The sequence below is a fragment of the Oncorhynchus mykiss genome, chromosome 1, assembly GCF_057628025.1.
Source record: "Oncorhynchus mykiss isolate SJ-2025 chromosome 1, ASM5762802v1, whole genome shotgun sequence".
Classification (NCBI taxonomy): Eukaryota; Metazoa; Chordata; class Actinopteri; order Salmoniformes; family Salmonidae; genus Oncorhynchus; species Oncorhynchus mykiss.
In genome coordinates, this window is record NC_143022.1 from 30,107,450 (window position 1) to 30,126,884 (window position 19,435).

At 40.7% G+C, this 19,435-nt stretch overlaps 2 protein-coding genes across 11 annotated transcripts in view; one reads left to right on the plus strand and one right to left on the minus strand.

The window, feature by feature from the left end:
• Positions 1–259: 259 nt before the first annotated feature.
• On the plus strand, positions 260–5,111 carry LOC110520570 (synaptotagmin 1). Of its 2 annotated transcripts, none has more exons than XM_021597960.3 (7): positions 260–500; positions 1,060–1,249; positions 1,394–1,473; positions 1,727–2,128; positions 2,201–2,320; positions 3,675–3,786; positions 3,909–5,111. In XM_021597960.3, exons 1-7 carry the CDS (start codon positions 498–500, stop codon positions 4,217–4,219), a joined length of 1,218 nt encoding a protein of 405 aa, XP_021453635.1. In that variant the 5' UTR covers positions 260–497; the 3' UTR covers positions 4,220–5,111. The 2 variants fall into 2 exon arrangements, with proteins under 2 accessions (XP_021453635.1, XP_021453642.1); XM_021597967.3 differs by having other exon boundaries at positions 295–500; positions 1,068–1,249.
• Positions 5,112–12,531: 7,420 nt separating this feature from the next.
• The window catches only part of chka (choline kinase alpha), a 36,760-nt gene continuing 29,856 nt past the window's right edge, over positions 12,532–19,435 (minus strand). For all 9 annotated transcript variants that reach the window (XM_021597978.3, XM_021597987.3, XM_090224002.1 and 6 more), the window contains 4 exons: positions 17,917–18,025; positions 17,709–17,815; positions 17,066–17,147; positions 12,532–14,514 (listed from right to left, as the gene is read on the minus strand). In XM_021597978.3, the coding sequence (XP_021453653.1) occupies positions 14,455–14,514; positions 17,066–17,147; positions 17,709–17,815; positions 17,917–18,025 (358 nt within the window). In that variant the 3' untranslated portion in view covers positions 12,532–14,454. The remainder of the gene's footprint in view (positions 14,515–17,065; positions 17,148–17,708; positions 17,816–17,916; positions 18,026–19,435) is intronic.

Genomic DNA, 19,435 nt, shown 5'->3' on the forward strand with positions numbered 1-19,435 from the left:
GATGTTAGATCAATCTGAAATACAAGTTGTGCACAAAAGTTTTTAGAAAATGAGGAACAAGGAAGTGGATATGATTAAAAAAACTTTTTCATCCGTATGTTAAGAATGCTTTAGTTTGCTCTTTAGTTATCCAAACACTGTTAGGTAAATGCTGAAATAATTTAAGCCTGTTTTATTTTATTTGCACTGTCTTATCATTCTTCTGGCAGCTATTTGGGTACTGCATGTGACAAACCTTATCTAACAGTTGCTTTGCAAATAGTGCTGGTGGAACAATGAGCCAGAGAGTAATGTGAAACCGTCTATCTACAAATGTCAAGGCTGCTTGTGGAGAAAGTACAATAAGACAAGGCAGTCTGGAAACTTCCTTAGAAACTAATCAGACCTGTTAAACCAGGTGGTGGATAGGATCAGTAAGTCATTTTGCCAGAGGATGAATGTATGGTAATGGAAACACAGGTGATAGTGAATGGAGAGGGACAGACGGATGATGTCATATGGTATTAAGTCTTATTTTCTTACTTCACACATATCACATTGTGTTTAGTCTTTTACCATAACTGTAGTTCTATCAGATGATGTTTGCCAGTGTGTCACTGTATATTTGTATCTGCCAATTGTAAATGAATGGACAGAATAGAGTGATTAAGGATATAGGGTGACTTTATTGATATGTACAGTGCTTGTACATTGTGTAATACTGTAACATGTTATTGGGGAGCCAGATGACATGATAGATATCTTTAGTTTACTTATCTGATATAATCTCCTTGTTATGACTGTTACAGAGTTGTTATACAGCAACACTAACAGAAAAATGTATCTCTAAAATGTAAATGTGCATTAATAATATGAACCTGTGATGGGTCGAACATGAAAATGTTGAAGTAACATTCCATAGAGGAGACTGTGGTCTAAAGTTTGTTACTGGATCTCATGAATGTTGTTTAAACGTTGAGAATTGCACCAATTTTGCATATACTGTAGGACACCAGGGTCAATATACGATTTGAATAGAACATTACAAGTGCTGAAATGATATGGCATCCTGCTCTGCAGGGTTTTAGATGGCAGAGAGACATGCGTGTCCTTCCCACTGTAGACCTGTCTATTGGGGACCTACGCATGCCCTTCAATGAAGAGGTCAAGTACTGTATCCTGGGAATCTCTGTAACCCTCTTCCTGATTGCTATGGGCATTCTGGTGTGGCAGTTATACCACTACTGCTCACAGGCTCCAAAGGAACCTGGTAAGTTAACTAAATAAGTTATCAGTTGGTTGTTGGTTAAACCATATATGGGTCAAGCACCAACGTACAGTAGAACTGGATGGAATTCTTTATTGCAAATTCCAATATTTTTTGGATGCTGCTTTAATTCTCTATTCAATGCAGTGGATGACTTACTTTCATCTGATGGAAAGCCAGCAAAGACAGAAGACCTCTACATGGAAACCCAGAGGCCTAATTTTAAGGTTAGAGCACTCTATTACTTGTAACTATTAATTCCTTTGGTTACTCACAAGGAACGCTCTCCCATCTTGTCTTATGTCTACACTGAAATATGGAGCAACAAGCTTCTACTATGATGAATTGCTAACATTCTGTGTGTATCTTTACAGTCGTGCTGTTCTTGAATGGACATAAATCAAACAGAGGGCTTATCTCAGTGAGTTGTGGTTTAGAGAACGCACTGAAATAGACAGTATGACCATATCTGTTCCCCAGGTGGAGAAGCTCCATGAAGAGGCACAGAGGTTGAGCCGTTGCCTGTCCATGGGCAGCCATGTGGAGCTGCCTGGCCTGGGGAACCAGCTGAAGGGCTCCCTGCGCTTCTCCCTCTACTATGACCAGCTGCAGTCCAGACTGGTGGTCACCGTCCTGGAGGCCCGGGGCCTGCCGGTCAGGGACTTCAGCCGCAGTGTGGACCCCTTTGTGAGGGTTCGGCTGCTATGGGCCAAGCATGATAATGAGGAGGAGAAGGAGGAGCAGTCCTCTCCTTCACTGCAGTGTGTGCTCCATGAGTGGCAGTCCCGTATGGTGAAGGACAGCAGCAGCCCTACGTTTGGGGACCAGTTCTCCTGCTCTATGGAGGAGGAGGATGTCCCTCACACCACCGTCAGGTTTGAGGTACATAACGTAGTGTTACATTGATTAGCTAAATTAAATCAGATAACCAAAATATTTTCCTCTTTTCTGCAGGTCAGAGACTTTGATAAGTTCTCCAGGCATGGGTTCTTGGGAGAGGTCAGAGTTTCTCTGTGTGATGTGAAAATCTCATACCCTCTTGAAGTACTGGAGGATCTACAGACACCACAAAAGGTGGATGATTCACTCTATCTGGACCTACACTCCGCTATGTATTTATTTGGACAGTGAAGCTAAAACATTGATTTTGGCTTTATACTCCAGCATTTTGGATTTGAGATCAAATGTTTATGAGGCGACAGCTCAGAATGTCATCTTCTATTTGAAGGTATTTTCATACATACGTTTTACCGTTTACAAATGAAAGCACTTTATGTGTCTAGTCCCCCAATTTGAAGTATTTGGACAAATTCACTAATAGTGTGTTATATATATTTGTTATTTTCTGAACCCATCCACAAATCTTGTTTGTTTGTTTTTTTTTACAGCTTTTCTGCTACATACACAGTACCATTCAAAGGTTTGGATCCACCTACTCATTCAAGGGTTTTTCTTAATTTGTTTGACTATTTTCTACATTGTAGAATAATAGTGAAGACATCAAAACTATGAAATAACACATATGGAACCATGTAGTAACTAGAGAAGTGTTAAACAAATCAAAATGTATTTTTGTTTAACACTTTAGGTTGCTACATGATTCCATATGTGTTATTTCATAGTTTTGATGTCTTCACTATTATTCTATGATGTAGAAAATAGTAAAAATAAAGAAAAAGCCTTGAATGAGTAGGTGTGTCCAAACTTCTGACTGGTAAGAGTGTGCAAGCTGTCATCAAGGCAATTTGTGGCTACTTTGAAGAATCTATTTAACACTTTTGGTTACCACATGATTCCATATGTGTTATTTCATAGTTATTCTACAATGTAGAAAATAGTAAAATAAAGAAAAACCCTTGAATGAGTAGGTGTTCTAAAACTTTTGACTGGTAGTGTATTATATTCTTATTTACAATAAATTATTTAGCATTCATTTATATTGGGCAAAACATCATCCGAAACACAAACAACAAAAAAACTGCAAATGCATCTAACAAGTTTGTAGAGTCACACGTGTGATGTAGTCATTGTGTGCTAGGAATTTGGGACCAAATACTAAACTTTGACTAAATTGAATACACTGTAAGTGAATTGTTCAAAATACTTATGACACCTTCAGATGGGGGGACTAGATACATAAAGTGCTTTCACTTCTAAACAGTAAAACTGATACGTATACAGAAACCCTCAAATTAAAGGTGGCATTCTGTACTGTCGCCTCATGACTTGCCTAGTTAAATAAAGGTTATTTCAATAAAAAATATAAAACGTCTGATCTCAAATCCAAAATGCTTGAGTATAGAGCCAAATTTTAACTTTTAGCTTCACTGTCCAAATAAATACACAGGGGAGTGAGTGTATGTTCAAATGATATCAAACCTGTCGGTGTACTGTCATGACTTTAGTAATACAGTATTACCATTTCCAGGACATGGTTGGAGAGGTGCTTCTCTCTCTAAAGTACCTCCACACCCTCCAGAGACTGGAGGTGGGTCTGCTGAAGATCAGGGCACTGCCTCAGCAAAGTCAAAAAGACAAAGGTAAATGCCACTTTTCTTGTGTGATAAACTCATTATTGAGCAGACGTTGTATACTGTTGCGTTGTAGATACAGGTAGGATTGATTGGTGATTGTTTAAACAAAGTTAGTTTCATTTTTCTAGTTCGGTTGTATGCCCGGATCAGTGTCCTCTGCAACCAGTTCAAGCTGCGGCACCAGAAGTCCACTGCTAAGACCCTGTGTGAAGTGACCGTCTTCAACGAAGTCATGATGTTCACCCTGCCAGACCCACAGATCAGGGCGTGCTGCATTGTGGTCTCTGTGTACGAGATCCATGCAGCCAGGAAGTCATCCAAACGCCTGGTTGGCCAGGTCACCTTTGGAAAGGGAAAGAGGTCAGAGGAGGAACACTGGTGTTTGATGATGCGATCAATTTGTCAGCCAATAGCAAAGTGGCATCCATTGTTGATCTGAGGTCAGCCAAGCCCCTTACTTTGACTATGTTCTTGTAATGTACAGATGGTTTTCACAAAATCTAAGATGAAACCTCATACTCTTCCATGTATAGTGACTATGCAGGACAAGCAAATAGAAAGTGGCAAATTACAAGAATTTGGTATCTTGATAGATGAGTGTCTCACCTTTAAACCCCAAGTCGAAGGTCTTGTGAAAAAGCTTAGGCTCAAGTTTAGTTTTTATTTTCATAATAAGTCATGTTTTTCTTTTAAAGTGCGAAAGAGGCTTGTTTCCGATTCTTTTGTCCCTGTAATTGATTATGGTGATATCTTGTACATGTATGCCCCTGTGGAGTCATTATGTATGCTGGACACTGTGTACAATGGGGCGCTGAGGTTTATTACTGACTTTAAAGCGTTCACACATCACTGTATCCTCTATATGAGAGTGGGCTGGCCTTCATTAGCTCTTCGGAGATTACATCATTGGTATTTATAAGGCCATATTGAAACAGCTCGCCTGTGCTCACTTGACTGTGTTTTGGTGATTGTGTCTAAGGCCCGTACGGAGAAAGGGAGAAAAACATTCCAGTTCCAAATGAAAGGAGCTTGTCCCTTTATATTAGTTAATAGCTAGGTTAACACTATAAGGGGAAATTATGGAAAGTTATGGAAAATGAAGTGGGGGGCTGTCAATATTTTGACTCCTAGTTGCACCACACTTTCCCAAATCATCTTGCTGTTAAGTGTGTAAATTGGTGTTTTTTAAACTGTAGTTCTTTGTGTTTTACGTTGTAAACGTGTCTGCAACTCTGTGTGCTGCTATTTTGGCCATGTCTCTCTTGTAAAAGAGTTTAAATCATCTCAATGAGACCGAACTGGTAAAATAAAGATAAAATAAAAAATGGAAATGTGTGGAGGACCAGGATTACTAACATTTAGTTTTTCAAGCTATTTCTCAAAATTGATATCACCTCTGTGAAATAGACTATGCTTTACTATTATACTATACTGAAATGTGGATAAATCATAAGTTCCAGCTGCTCACCTGATATGAGCAATGCCTGATCACCTGTGAATATTAGCTTGTCGCCTTCAGACTCAGGAGAATTGGAACCATGTTCTTGAGTGATTAATCACACTTCACCATCTGGCAGTCCGACGGACGAATTTAGGGTTGGCGGTTGCCAGGAGGAATAATGGTCTGGGGCTGTTTTTCATCGTTTGGGCTAGGCCCCTTAGTTCCATTGAAAGGAAACATTAACACTACGATTCTGTCCTTCCAACTTTGTGGCAACAGTTTGGGGATGGCCCTTTCTTGTTTCAGCATGACAATGTCCCCGTGCACAAAGCGAGGTCCATACAGAACTTGTTTGTAGAGATCGGTGTGGGAGAACTTGACTGGCCTGCACAGATCCCTGACCTCAACCCCATCAAACACCTTTGGGATGAATTGGAACGCTGACTGCGATCCAGGCCTAATCGCCCAACATCAATGCCCGACTTCACTAATGCTCGTGGCTGAATAGAAGTAAGTCCCCGCAGCAATGTTCCAGCATCTGGTGGAAAGCCTTCCCAGAAGAGTGGAGGCTGTTCTGGCAGCAAAGGGGGGACCAACTCCATTTTAATTAAGTGCACAAATATTCTTAATTTATGGTAATTGTTGCATGTCAGCATCACTAGAACCTTGAAGAAATCCATGTTTAGTAAAAACATTCACATATTTATACAGTCTCAGCTCTGAAGTTGGACTCCCACAAGCAGTTTATGTATGTTCATCCTGGTCTAGCGTGTACCTTTGTTGGCCACATGAGGGTACTCTGCTGTAATTTATGAGTAGTGATGAGCTTCGGCTATTTTCGGTGAGCCAAAAAGTCTCGGAATGCCCGTCGACCAGATTGACGCGCTGTCCCCACTATTTAATCATTTTGTAATTTATCTGCAGAAAAACGTTGTTTTAAGCTCTACATGCAGGGGTAGCAGTATGCCATTTAGGGAGCCAAATGAACAGCTCTTTCACCATTCAAAGAGCCATTTGTTCGACCCATCACTACTTATTGGTAATGCTGCTTTCAAGACAACTTGGAACTCGGAAAAAACGAAGTCAAATTTTGACATCAGTGATTTTCAGATCAGCAAGTCGGAGCTCTAGAATAAATACATTTTTTTATTTATTTTTATTTAACTAGGCAAGTCAGTTAAGAACAAATTCTTATTTACAATGACGGCCGGGATTAAAATGATTACAGGGATTAAAAAATAAAATATAGGACAAAACACACATCATGACAAGAGAGACAACACTACATAAAGAGACCGAAGACAACATAGCAAGGCAGCAACACATGATAGCAGCACAAAACATGGTAAAAACATTGGGCACAGACAACAGCACAAAGGGCAAGAAGGTAGAGAATGCATCTCGACTTGGAATTCCGAATTGGGTGATTTCCGAGTTCCCAGTTGTTTTGGATGCGGCATAAAGGCCACATATGCGTCATGTGTCACACGACTAAGGGTTGTTCTTTTGCACGACGCAACGCAGAGTGCCTGGATATAGTCATTAGCCGTAGTATATTGGCCATATACCACAAACTCCAGAGGTGCCTTATTCCTATTATGAACTGGATACCAACGTAATTAAAGCAGTAAAGAGAATGTTTGTCATACATGTAGTATACAGTCTTATATACCACAGTTTTCAGCCAATCAGCATTCAAACCACCCAGTTTATAATCATTCATAGATATATACACACTGTAGCTCAGTGGTTCTATTACTGTACTTTCCCCAGTTTACCAGCTACTGTATGTCATGATACATTATTTATTATCTAGTCAGTTCTGTCCACACATGTGTCTATAATGCTAAGACATAACTGTCAACAAGACTCCCATGCCAGACTATACAGCTATGATGGTAGTCTGAGGATATGCAATATTCATAGACATGTCTGGCTTTGCAAGATCAGTCATCAGATATTCTATCATTCAGTGTTTGTCCTTGATGTGGCTGTGCTGCAACAATCATGAGGAAAAACTGAAATGTGGCAGCTGAGTCAAACCCCAACCTTACTCAAGACTAGAGAATGAAGAGCAAAGAACAATCAGAACAGAAGAGAATTCTTTGAGTTCAGACTGCAACCCCAATACATGTGCATCCCCAATCACAAAATGAAACGCGACAAAACTTCTCTCAACACTGTGAGCTGCTGATGTGAGATTAGTAGCCAGCTTGCATCTCACCCTTTCAAGGCCATTCCCAGGCAGTGCCCACCCCTTCTCCAGGGCAATGTGCTGTTAGCTGGCTGATACCCCCCTGCCCACTATCTCCTAATTTGTCTGTCCGTGAACAGAGGCATGAGAAAATAAACCCAGAGACCTTGCAATGGAAGGGGCTTACTGCCATGCCTTTACAGGGGCGGCAGTCTGCCTGCAATTACTGTCCACACTCTTCATGTTGTACAGCTGTTAGAGGGGAGATTCTGTTCAGTCTACTGAGGGGTTTACAGAGTGGAATGCACAGACATAATGCTCTTTAAGTGGTCATGCAGCTTTCAATCTCATAGTTCCCTTCTGTTTGAACAATGAAAAGTAGCTCTCGTCACATTTGATTCAGACTGTAGTAAGGTGCAGTTAGAAAAAGTGCAGTTAGTCATTAGCTGCCCTGCCATTTCGTTTATTGCTCAGTGTGAAATTAGAGGTAAACATTTAGCCACTGTTGTTTACCGCTCTACTAAACCTCCTGGGATCTCCCACAGTGAATACAGCTGAGAACTTCTCTTCACCTGTGGCGTTCTCTCATTTATAGAAACGTAAATTGTGTGTAGAAAAACAAAAATGAGGTGTATTTTACAGCTTGGCTTTGAAATGCAAGTATGGGATGTCCTGGTTATAAACAGAACAGTTATTTGCTGCAAGCCACAGCAGAACTCGATACTGTATACAGGACTTTCAGGATATACTGTAGTCAGCACACTTTACGCTAGACCATTACGTAGGTGACATGCAGCCAATCATCTGCCTAAGAGAAAAATGTAAATTCCATGTGGTGTAGGCTTGCTATACATATTCCGAAGGTGTATCACATCCGGTCGCGATTCGGAGTCCCATAGGGTGGCGCACAACTGGCCGTCATTATAAATAAAAAAAAATCTTAACTGACTTGCCTAGTTAAATAGAAAGATATATTCCCACTGTCAAATGGCCCTGATGAAGTCAATAGAGTGGAATGTTGGGTTACATAGGAAAAGGTTGTGTGTGAGTTTATTTTCCTGAGTTTCAGAGCTAAGCTGTTTGAATTTACCATGTAGGATCATCCATTCTTAGTTTTTATTTAATTTCTGAAAACTAACAAACATGACTCCCAACAGGTGGGATATGAGTATAAGACAATTACTCTAATAGTGACATCGGGTGTGGCACCATCGAAGTTGTGTGAAGTTTGTGTTGCAGCCATCTGACCTCAGCACAGGAAATCCTAACAAAGCAGAGAGGTCTCTTACCCGTCAGCCCCTCCCCCTGACAAATTCCACATTCCATCTCCAGACTTCTAAATTCTAGAAGTTTCCAAGCCCCTGACAGACCTCAAGTTCCTGTGAGGAACTACCATCATAGCTCACTGTTGTCCTGTCTGCTCTTATTTTTCCTCCCAGTTGAAATACAATTTACACACATTTGCATCTTTGAGTCAGCGTTAGAGACAAGCCAAAGACCCACCTCCCCCACAATAAAAGCTGTCTTTGGCTCACTACCATGTCTCCCACTCCCCCTGCAGTTGACACAACCTGGCTCTTAGATGGTGACAAGTGAGGGAGTCCACGCAGGCAGTTAGGAGTAACAAATATTAAGTAACTAAAGTATAAAACTACAAAGGAAAAAGAACCTGTGAAGTGTGAAAGTAGGCATGTGAGGGGTGTGATGGAGATGCATGGATGAAGGTAAAATGTGTGTCAGTGTTAAAGGGTGCATCTAATCAAAAACATACTCAACCAGATCACAAGAAAAGTGCTTGTGGAGAGAGCCAGGACTGGACACCAGGAACTTGTCTCCTAGTTGATCCCAAACCCAGGCGTAACTTATCACCCCGAACAGCTCCACCTGTCCCCAATCTGCAAATGAAAGCACAAACAGAAGAGGCAGGGAGAGTGAGTGGGCATAACATCCCCCTCCAATAAAAATCAGGGACTAAGGACTAGATAACAAAACCCACACAAATACAACTGATCAATAACCATAACTAATAAAGGTTTATACCAACCATAAAAGGTAAGAGGCCCACCGGATGCCCATGACACCAACCCAACCAAATCGACTGACCCCATCCAACCACGGTACCTGGAAGCAACAATTTAAGAGAAAGAAATGGAGAACGAGAGACAGGAGAGCAGAAGCCAGAGCAACAGGAAGGACAAGATAAAAACCTGTACAGACCACCAACCGAAAACCACACGCACAACAAAGGCATCTGAAGATCTATTAAATCGGTGCATGGGAAAGCACATCCACAACTTTCACACTGCGTACATCCAAATGGAACGCCTGCAGGAACAAACCAGCGCATAATCCTGCGATTTGGGGAAAGCATGGTGTGCAGGAAAAAGGTTGTGGTCAGTGTAAACCACAATAGGGACCACACCTGACCCCAAGTCGCTCCCAAATGTCACTATAAACAACCACATCTAAACAGCACAGCCTTCAAGGCCAGCGATTACCCTATTCATAAGACGCTGAAACATAGCAGGAGCGTTGTGTAGGCCAAAACTCACGACAGTATAGGAGAAAAGAGAAATAAAAGCAAATATTTCACAAGCTCTTGAGGACAAAGGTACCTGCCAGTAACCATTCAGTAAATCAAACTTGCTGACAAACCGGGCAGCACCAACCTGATCAACACAATCTTCCAGCCATGGGACTGAGTAACAGTCAGGTTGTCACACTATTAACCTTCCGGTAGTCAGTGCAAAATCAAAGAGAACCATCTGGCTTGTTCACCAAGAAACACAGGGAGGCCCACCTGGAGAATGGTACAGCGATTTCATTAACAGGCATGTACTTCATCTGAGTCCAGGTGACATAGGGTCTCCAATGACGCACAATAAAAACGTTTAATGGGGAAAGCATCCCCAAAATCAATATCATGGACTGCCAAACGTATATGAGAAGGTGTCAGCAAACAGACTGAAAATCAGTTAACTCTGCTTGTCAATTAGACAGGTGACCCATCAACTTACAACGCAAAATACCATCAGGGCCTGGCACCCCCTCTTCACACAGCCACTGTATGTGAAGGTGGAGTGGCTGACCTCAGATCAGATTCCACCAAAAGAACATGACTAACCACATCAGTTTTAGCACAGTTCTGATTTAGCCAATTCAGAAGACAAACAAGCATACTAGGGCTTCAACAAATTGACATGGAAGAGCTGATTCACCTTTCTGCGTTCAGGGTATGGACTGCTGAATTTGGCCTGAAAAGGAGAAGTGAAAATGGGCAGCAGGGCCAGAACCTGGTCCCCTGGACCAAATTGTCACGGCTCAGGTACTACACTTTCAATTAAGATTTTTTTTTATCCTGATTTTTTTCAGTAAATTTAGGAAACAACCGGAGAATACCAGCAATATCAAAAGGTGGAGAACGACCTAGGGAAGAACTTCCCATTGGGGAGCTTGAATAGTCATACGCAAAATAATATTCACCTGAAAGCTTGCCTTCTGACAAGTTCTAACTGCTGATGTTGCAACAGTTTAGCTTGTTCCAATCCCGCTACAACCTTCCCAAATCAAGTTATTTTTGCTTTATCAACCTTTCCAGATCTTTGTCATGATTTAGCTGCAATAAAAGTAACTCATTTTTCTGCTCAAACCAGTACTAGACACAATTGGTACATCCAATATAGCTGGACATGGTTAACTCAATTCTGCCTTCAAAATACCAGCGGAAAGCAAATTAGCTGGCAGAATTGACTTCACTGTATCGGCAGGTTGGCAGGGTAGCCTAGTGGTTAGAGCGTTGGACTAGTAACCGAAAGGTTGCAAGTTCAAACCCCCGTAATATGGGTGTATTACGTAAGTTATAGCTAAACTTAGTTGTCGGTGGCATTGCTGCGGGTATTGTTGCACTAGGGGACACCAGTACTAGACAGCACAGCTGGACTTGGTTAACTCACAAAGGAGGAACCAGCTCGCTGTTAACCCCAAACCACAGATGTGCTCCCGAGACAACTGCTCTGGCCACGATCACCACACAAAAACAACAAATGACGCACAATGTTCTCCCAGTGGGGAAACACCACTATACCTAACCGGGGAAAAGACCATAGCTCTGATTAGTTGGCCATGATGGAATGAGGGACAGATTGGGAATTTAGCCAGGACACCAGGGTTAACACCCCTACTTTTATGATAAGTTCCATGGGAAAAGTGCCATCGGTAAACCCTAGACACTGTCGTGCATGAAAAGCCCAGGAGGACGTCCATTTCTGAGATACTGGAACCGGCGCCCCAATGATCTGATCATAGTCGCTTAGGTCACTCGTTTGCCCATTCTAACGTTCAATCGAACAGTAACTGAATGCCTCGATGCCTGTCTGCCTGCTTTATATAGCAAGCCACGCCCTTGTGACTCACTAACTGTAGGATCTAACGATTTTCGGGAACAGGGTGGTGTACCTAATAAACTGAGTGCATGTCACCATTTGAACGTGATCCATTAACCTGCCCCCAGAAAGTGTATGGTAACACTTTATTCTGTCCACTGTTCTGTAAATGTCCCGCAAAATTGTTCCCGTGTCACACATTTGGGCTTTTTAGATGTGGTCACCCTGGTGAAATTTCACCGGTGGAAACATTGCTACTGCGACATGTTAACACCATCTTTTCACGTGTCTGCAATTTCACATATGAAAGTGAGATTTTCACATATGGCATTTTCTTCCATGTGAATCTGCAAATTTGATTTTCACATGATTGATTTTCATGTGAACTTGCAATTCCACATGTACAACATTTGATTTTCACGTGAAACTTCAATTTACATGTTAGGTGAAAACATGTTTTTATCCTCACATGTGAATAGTTGGTGTTAACATGTGAACTCAAAGTAATACATGTGAAAATATAGTTTCAAATGTGAAATTTCACATCAACATGATTTTCATGTGTGAAACTGCAAATGTGACATGTCTTTTTGTAAGAGCAGTCACACAGACTAATATTATTTCTCGAATCAGGTGTGTGCACTGAAATAATTTACTGCTTCATGTTTTCAATAATATGTTGTCAAATATTTTCATTGAATCCAGTGAGACACTCACAAATGCAAGACTACACATTTCCTCTTTGCTGTAGTATTTATACAATGCAGTAGAAGGTACAGTAAATGTATGCACTTGCAATAGTGGTACATTTACAAAGCACTTAACCCGTACTATTTTATACAGTACATTGTTTCTTCTTTTATAGTATTTGCATACCTGTATAGCTAAGCAAGGCTAAATGTTTGCACAAAATAGAGTAGTTGGGTTCCTTTCACAGCATAAACAAATTTGGACACTCAATTCAACTATCCATAAGTATACAATATACATTATCAACAATATTCAGTGTAACGTAGAGGAGCTCCTTCTTACCATGTTTGATAATCAATTACATGTACATTTGATTTGATCACTGTATTGGATGGCAAGACATGAAATACACCAAGGATGTACTCAGAAATTTGAATGTGACACTGTCAATTACATTTGAAAACAGTTGGATCAATTCTTATTTTGTCTCAAACTAATAATATAGCATGAAAGAGAGGTGTAAGGTATATACAAATACATGAGAATGGAATGTAGTTGATCACACAATTCTGTAGGAGGTGTGGAGAAAACAGGAGTGAGACATATTTCATAGGAAAGAGACAACTTCTTATTATGAAAAATACTTATTTCATTTGAAGAAAAAATAGAAAAAGTTTATCTTAAAAAATAAACTGGGTCAGGAAAGTGCCACTAACCTCGTCCCTAGGCTAATTGCATCCAAGCATTGGGAAGAAGTGTCTGGTGAACGAAAAAAAGTGACACTGACATTATATATAACGATGACATTTCAAAGTGAAGGCTCATAACGGTCTCAATAACATTGTAACAAGATTAAATAAACTATTTTACATAAAACAAATATGATGAAATACAGAATACAAATTCATATATAAAACATCAATAATTCTCACAGTTCGGTTATGAATTGGAAAAAAAGTCAAGTAAATATTTCCAGTCCCCAAACATATTCTAAAGATATCATTATAAACATTCAAAACCTCTACATGAGGATTTTTGTCACACCTTGCTAACAGTTCTTCTCACAACTTCATCTACAACTGCTTAACCCAGCTGAATAGCAAGCTTTGCTGCTTGCTATTTCCTTACCAATGTATTATCCAATGTGTTCTTGATGAATATATCTGTTTAAATATCATTACTGGTTCAATGACATATTCAGAGCTGAAACCATTTCTGGGGGCTGTGTAAAGTAAGAGTAAGTACAGAGTAGAGTTGCGAGGTTACCTTCACTAGTGTATTTCAGGTCACATTTTGCACATTATATTCACAGTACTGCAGGTGGAAAAAAAATGCTGTTGGCCAGAGATGCTCCCATCTCATTGGAGGTTCTAGATATTTCCATATACAAGTCATTTTAGAGGAATTTCAGTTGATAAAGAATGGAGGAAAACTGAGCATGGATGCAAAGAACCAAACATAATCAATTGAAACTGAGACACTGAGTCAACATGGCCATTTGGCTTATCACAGTTAGGTCACAGATTACTGGCTTTTCAATTAGCAAGGGTCATTGAGACTTCCTTTCTTTTCCACTATCCCAGTACATTTCCAAACAGCAATAGACTTCCCAGAGATGTAACTCAGACCTCCTTTCAGAATGAAGATTTTTTATCCCGTCTTAATCTGTCTGATATTTTGTTGAAAAGACAAGCCAAGAACCAACTGTGCCCTGTGAGTATGTGTAATATTAGGAGCTTAATATTGTGTAAATACTGAGCAGCAATGCATGGGGCCTAATTTAACACCAAACCAGATATTCATGGTTTCACTTTGGTCCATGCAATAACAACTGTAGTGAGCATTTCATTCCCAAAGCAGGGGGTCACCATTAAGCATGGTCCTACACCCTGTCTGCATTCATTTCAGGTAAAGCGCTATTAATCCATTTATCTTCCACCTCCTTGTTACTATATGTGGTCCCTCACTTAGACACCCAGGCTCCGCTTCTGCTCAAAGTATGCATCAAACCTGGCCATGGCATACTCCTGTGGACAGACAGAGGAAAGAAAAATATTGGAACATTTGCACAGAATGGATTTCAGACAATAGATAAAGAGAAAAAAAAGGTATGTATACTGTTTATACAGTTCCTTGCGAAAGTATTCGGCCCCCTTGAACTTTGCGACCTTTTGCCACATTTCAGGCTTCAAACATAAAGATATAAATCTGTATTTTTTTGTGAAGAATCAACAACAAGTGGGACACAATCATGAAGTGGAACAACATTTATTGGATATTTCAAACTTTTTTAACAAATCAAAAACTGAAAATATTGGGCGTGCAAAATTATTCAGCCCCATTAAGTTAATACTTTGTAGCGCCACCTTTTGCTGCGATTACAGCTGTAAGTCGCTTGGGGTATGTCTCTATCAGTTTTGCACATCGAGAGACTGAAATTCTTTCCCATTCCTCCTTGCAAAACAGCTCGAGCTCAGTGAGGTTGGATGGAGAGCATTTGTGAACAGCAGTTTTCAGTTCTTTCCACAGATTCTCGATTGGATTCAGTTCTGGACTTTGACTTGGCCATTCTAACACCTGGATATGTTTATTTTTGAACCATTCCATTGTAGATTTTGCTTTATGTTTTGGATCATTGTCTTGTTGGAAGACAAATCTCCGTCCCAGTCTCAGGTCTTTTGCAGACTCCATCAGGTTTTCTTCCAGAATGGTCCTGTATTTGGCTCCATCCATCTTCCCATCCATTTTAACCATCTTCCCTGTCCCTGCTGAAGAAAAGCAGGCCCAAACCATGATGCTGCCACCACCATGTTTGACAGTGGGGATGGTGTGTTCAGGGTGATGAGCTGTGTTGCTTTTACGCCAAACATAACGTTTTGCATTGTTGCCAAAAAGTTCAATTTTGGTTTCATCTGACCAGAGCACCTTCTTCCACATGTTTGGTGTGTCTCCCAGGTGGCTTGTGGCAAACTTTAAACTACACTTTTTATGGATATCTTTAAGAAATGGCTTTCTTCTTGCCACTCTTCCATAAAGGCCAGATTTGTGCAATATACGACTGATTGTTGTCCTATGGACAGAGTCTCCCACCTCAGCTGTAGATCTCTGCAGTTCATCCAGAGTGATCATGGGCCTCTTGTCTGCATCTCTGATCAGTCTTCTTCTTGTATGAGCTGAAAGTTTAGAGGGACGGCCAGGTCTTGGTAGATTTGCAGTGGTCTGATACTCCTTGCATTTCAATATTATCGCTTGCACAGTGCTCCTTGGGATGTTTAAAGCTTGGGAAATCTTTTTGTATCCAAATCCGGCTTTAAACTTCTTCACAACAGTATCTCGGACCTGCCTGGTGTGTTCCTTGTTCTTCATGATGCTCTCTGCGCTTTTAACGGACCTCTGAGACTATCACAGTGCAGGTGCATTTATACGGAGACTTGATTACACACAGGTGGATTGTATTTATCATCATTAGTCATTTAGGTCAACATTGGATCATTCAGAGATCCTCACTGAACTTCTGGAGAGAGTTTGCTGCACTGAAAGTAAAGGGGCTGAATAATTTTGCACGCCCAATTTTTCAGTTTTTGATTTGTTAAAAAAGTTTGAAATATCCAATAAATGTTGTTCCACTTCATGATTGTGTCCCACTTGTTGTTGATTCTTCACAAAAAAATACAGTTTTATATCTTTATGTTTGAAGCCTGAAATGCGGCAAAAGGTCGCAAAGTTCAAGGGGGCCGAATACTTTCGCAAGGCACTGTAGTTCGGCATAGAAAATAACAATAACAGAAATAATCATTCTCAGACACATTCCAGTGGTTATCAGGTTGCCCTGACCATGGAAAATACTTGTGTATAGTTTCAGAGTAGTCTGTGAGACCAAACATGGCAAGGAACACACTGGTCTTAGAATCTTAATTTGACCAGTATTGTCATAGCAAAATAAGCCTGCAGCAACAGGATAAGAAGGTTTAGTCCATAATGTGGCATGATTGGTGGTTAAGCTATTAGCTGGACAATAGTAGGATATATGAAAAGTCAATACTGTTAATATAACCATGTGTTAGTGCAGGTTTTCAGTGAATGTATGTAAATCATGAAGCTCATCTAAATATCCTGTCTTAAAGATGTAGGATCTTAATTTGAGACAGTTTGCTACAGCAGGAAAATAATTCTGGAGCAACAGGAAATTATTATGTGGATTCTAATTATTGGACATTTTTTGTAGGGGTTGATAAATTTATTATTAGGACAAACCAAGTCAGACATTCCTTTTAAACCTCAAATACACCACACATTTGCATTTCCTGCTGTGCTGGGACATTCTCAGCAACAAAAGAGTGATCAAATTAAGATTCTACATCTGTATATAACATACACCACTGGGAAAAACTGGTTGAATCGATGTTTCCATGTCAACAAAAAAATTCAATGTGATAATGTTGAATCACCGTGGAAAACTGATTGGATTTGAAAAAAGTAATCAACGTAAAGGGAACTTAGGGAGAATGGCTGTTTTGTTTATATCACAAATATAAATGCTTAAAACAAAAGCATGACAACCAAATAATGGACACCTACCATGTACCCAAACTCAATGGTGGAGATTCTCGCCTGAATCATCGACCACAGACCCCAGAAGAAGTGCGAAGCCAGAGCAAACCTGTGTAATTACCAACCGACAAATGTTTCAATAAAACCGTGGACAAGCACATTGACAGTACGGTCCATTAAACATACAGCTGGGTGAACTGAGCAAACCTTTGGTCCACAGCAACGGCCACATGGAAATATGCTATTTCATCACTACTGAGCTGATTCCAGGGTTTTATTTCCCAGGGAGCATTTTACAGTAACCAAGAGGCCCAGTCTTAGGGGTTCATTATTGTTATGATTTACTGCTGCTCTCTCAACAGGAGGCCATTATAAGTACTAAACCACAAGTATCCTCAGATTTGAAAAAAACAACAACAAAAAAACAGTAAGTCAACATGTCCTCATATGTCCTGTGTGGTTCAGTTGGTAGAGCACAGTGCTTGTAATGCTTGGGATGTGGGTTTGATTCCCATGTGAGACCAGTACAAAAAATGTATGCACTCATAAGACACCCTGGATAAGAGCATCCGCTAAAATGAAAAATAAAAATAATGACTCATGAGGTGTAAATACTGTGTGTCTGAGACACAGTGCCCCACATTCAAGAGGAATGCCTTGGGGCCCTTACCTGTTGACTTCCACAAACAGCTCCTCTTTGAGTTTAATCTGATCTTCAGTGCTCAGATTATGGAAACCCTGGTCAGTCTCTGACAGGTAGCTTCCAATGAAATGCAGCTGCAAAGAGAAACATCAAGGTTATTAGATGGCTTTTGCCTAAAGAGCCACTCATTAAGATTCAGAGGACAAAAAGCCTTCATTTTGTCATCCTTACTCACCTGTTGGGCTTTAGTGGGATAATTATTTGAGTTGACATGGAAAAATGGGAACTTGTCATTTGTGTAGTCATACATCCATTCACAGAAGTGGTTTCCTATGTCGAATCCCCTGAAAGCACAAAATATGGAGAGAAAAAAACAACATTAACAATGATATCACATTGGTCACGTCAGCAGTCCTGTCTGTAACACCAGATATTTTATAAGCTTATTTTCACGACAAAGGCTGGTGCGGAAAGCCCACAGGGTCGGAGTAACAAATCATAGGCCCAGGGGCTTTGGTTTTTTATTAATCAGTTACACAACCAAGGCAGTGCCCCCCAGTTACCAACGTGGGCCCCCTAAATCCTCTCCTCCACCATCTGATGATTAGTATAGCGGAAGTAGACTATCTACACTCATTGATAATGGATTCCTGTGGTTGGAGGTTGCAGTAAAAAAAAAAAATCTCTGCATCAAGGGCCCCCATAGGTATTGGGCCCCAGCCCCTGTATTATTCAGGCCCTGACAGCCCGTATATCACTGGTACTCCCTGTATATACAGTGCCTACAGAAAGTATTCAGACCCGTTACAGCGTTATTCTAAAATCGATTCAATAAAACAATTTCCACAATCTACACACAATACCCAATAATGACAAAGCAAAAACTGGTTTAGAAAATGTTTTGTTAAAAACAAAAAACAGAAATACCTTATTTACATAAGTATTCAAACCCTTTGCTATGAGACTCGAAATTGAGCTCAGTTTCCATTGATCATCCTTGAGATGTGTCTACAACTTGGGGTCCACCGGTGGTAAATTCAATTGATTGGACATAATTTGGAAAGGCACATGTCAAAGTTGTCCCAAAGTTGACAGTGCACGTCAGAGCAAAAACCAAGCCATGAGGTCGAAGGAACTGTCCGTAGAGCTCCGAGACAGGACTGTGTCGAGGAACAGATCTGGGGAAGAGTACCAAAACATTTCTGCAGCATTGAAGGTCCCCAAGAACACAGTGGTGACCATCATTCTAAAATGTAAGAAGTTTGTAAACACCAAGACTCTTCCTAGAGCTGGCTGACCCAGCAAAACTGAGCAATCGTGGGAGAAGGGCCTTGGTCAGAGATTCCGATGGTCACTCTGACAGAGCTCTAGAGTTCCTCTGTGGAGACTGGAGAAGGACAACCATCTCTGCAGCACTTCACCAATTAGGCCATTATGGTAGAGTGGCCAGACAGAAGCCACTCCTCAGTAAAAGGCACATGACAGCCCGCTTGGAGTTTGCCAAAAGACACCTAAAGAATCTCAGAGCATGAGAAACAGGATTCTCTTGTCTGATGAAACCAAGATTGAACCATTTTGTCTGAATGCCAAGGGTCACGTCTGCAGGAAACCTGGCACCATCCCTACGGTGAAGCATGGTGGTGGCAGCATCATGCTGTGGGATGTTTTTCAGCAGCAGGGACTAGACATCTTGTCAGGATCGAAGAAAAGATGAACGGAGCAAAGTAGAGAGAAAGATCCTTGATGAAAACCTG

Bases quoted from the DNA above. Each gene is read 5' to 3' on its own strand.
- LOC110520570 (XM_021597960.3), top strand. The intron at 2,129-2,200 runs GTACATAACGTA...TCTTTTCTGCAG, and splicing joins ACACCACCGTCAGGTTTGAG to GTCAGAGACTTTGATAAGTT. The intron at 3,787-3,908 runs GTAAATGCCACT...TCATTTTTCTAG, and splicing joins GCAAAGTCAAAAAGACAAAG to TTCGGTTGTATGCCCGGATC.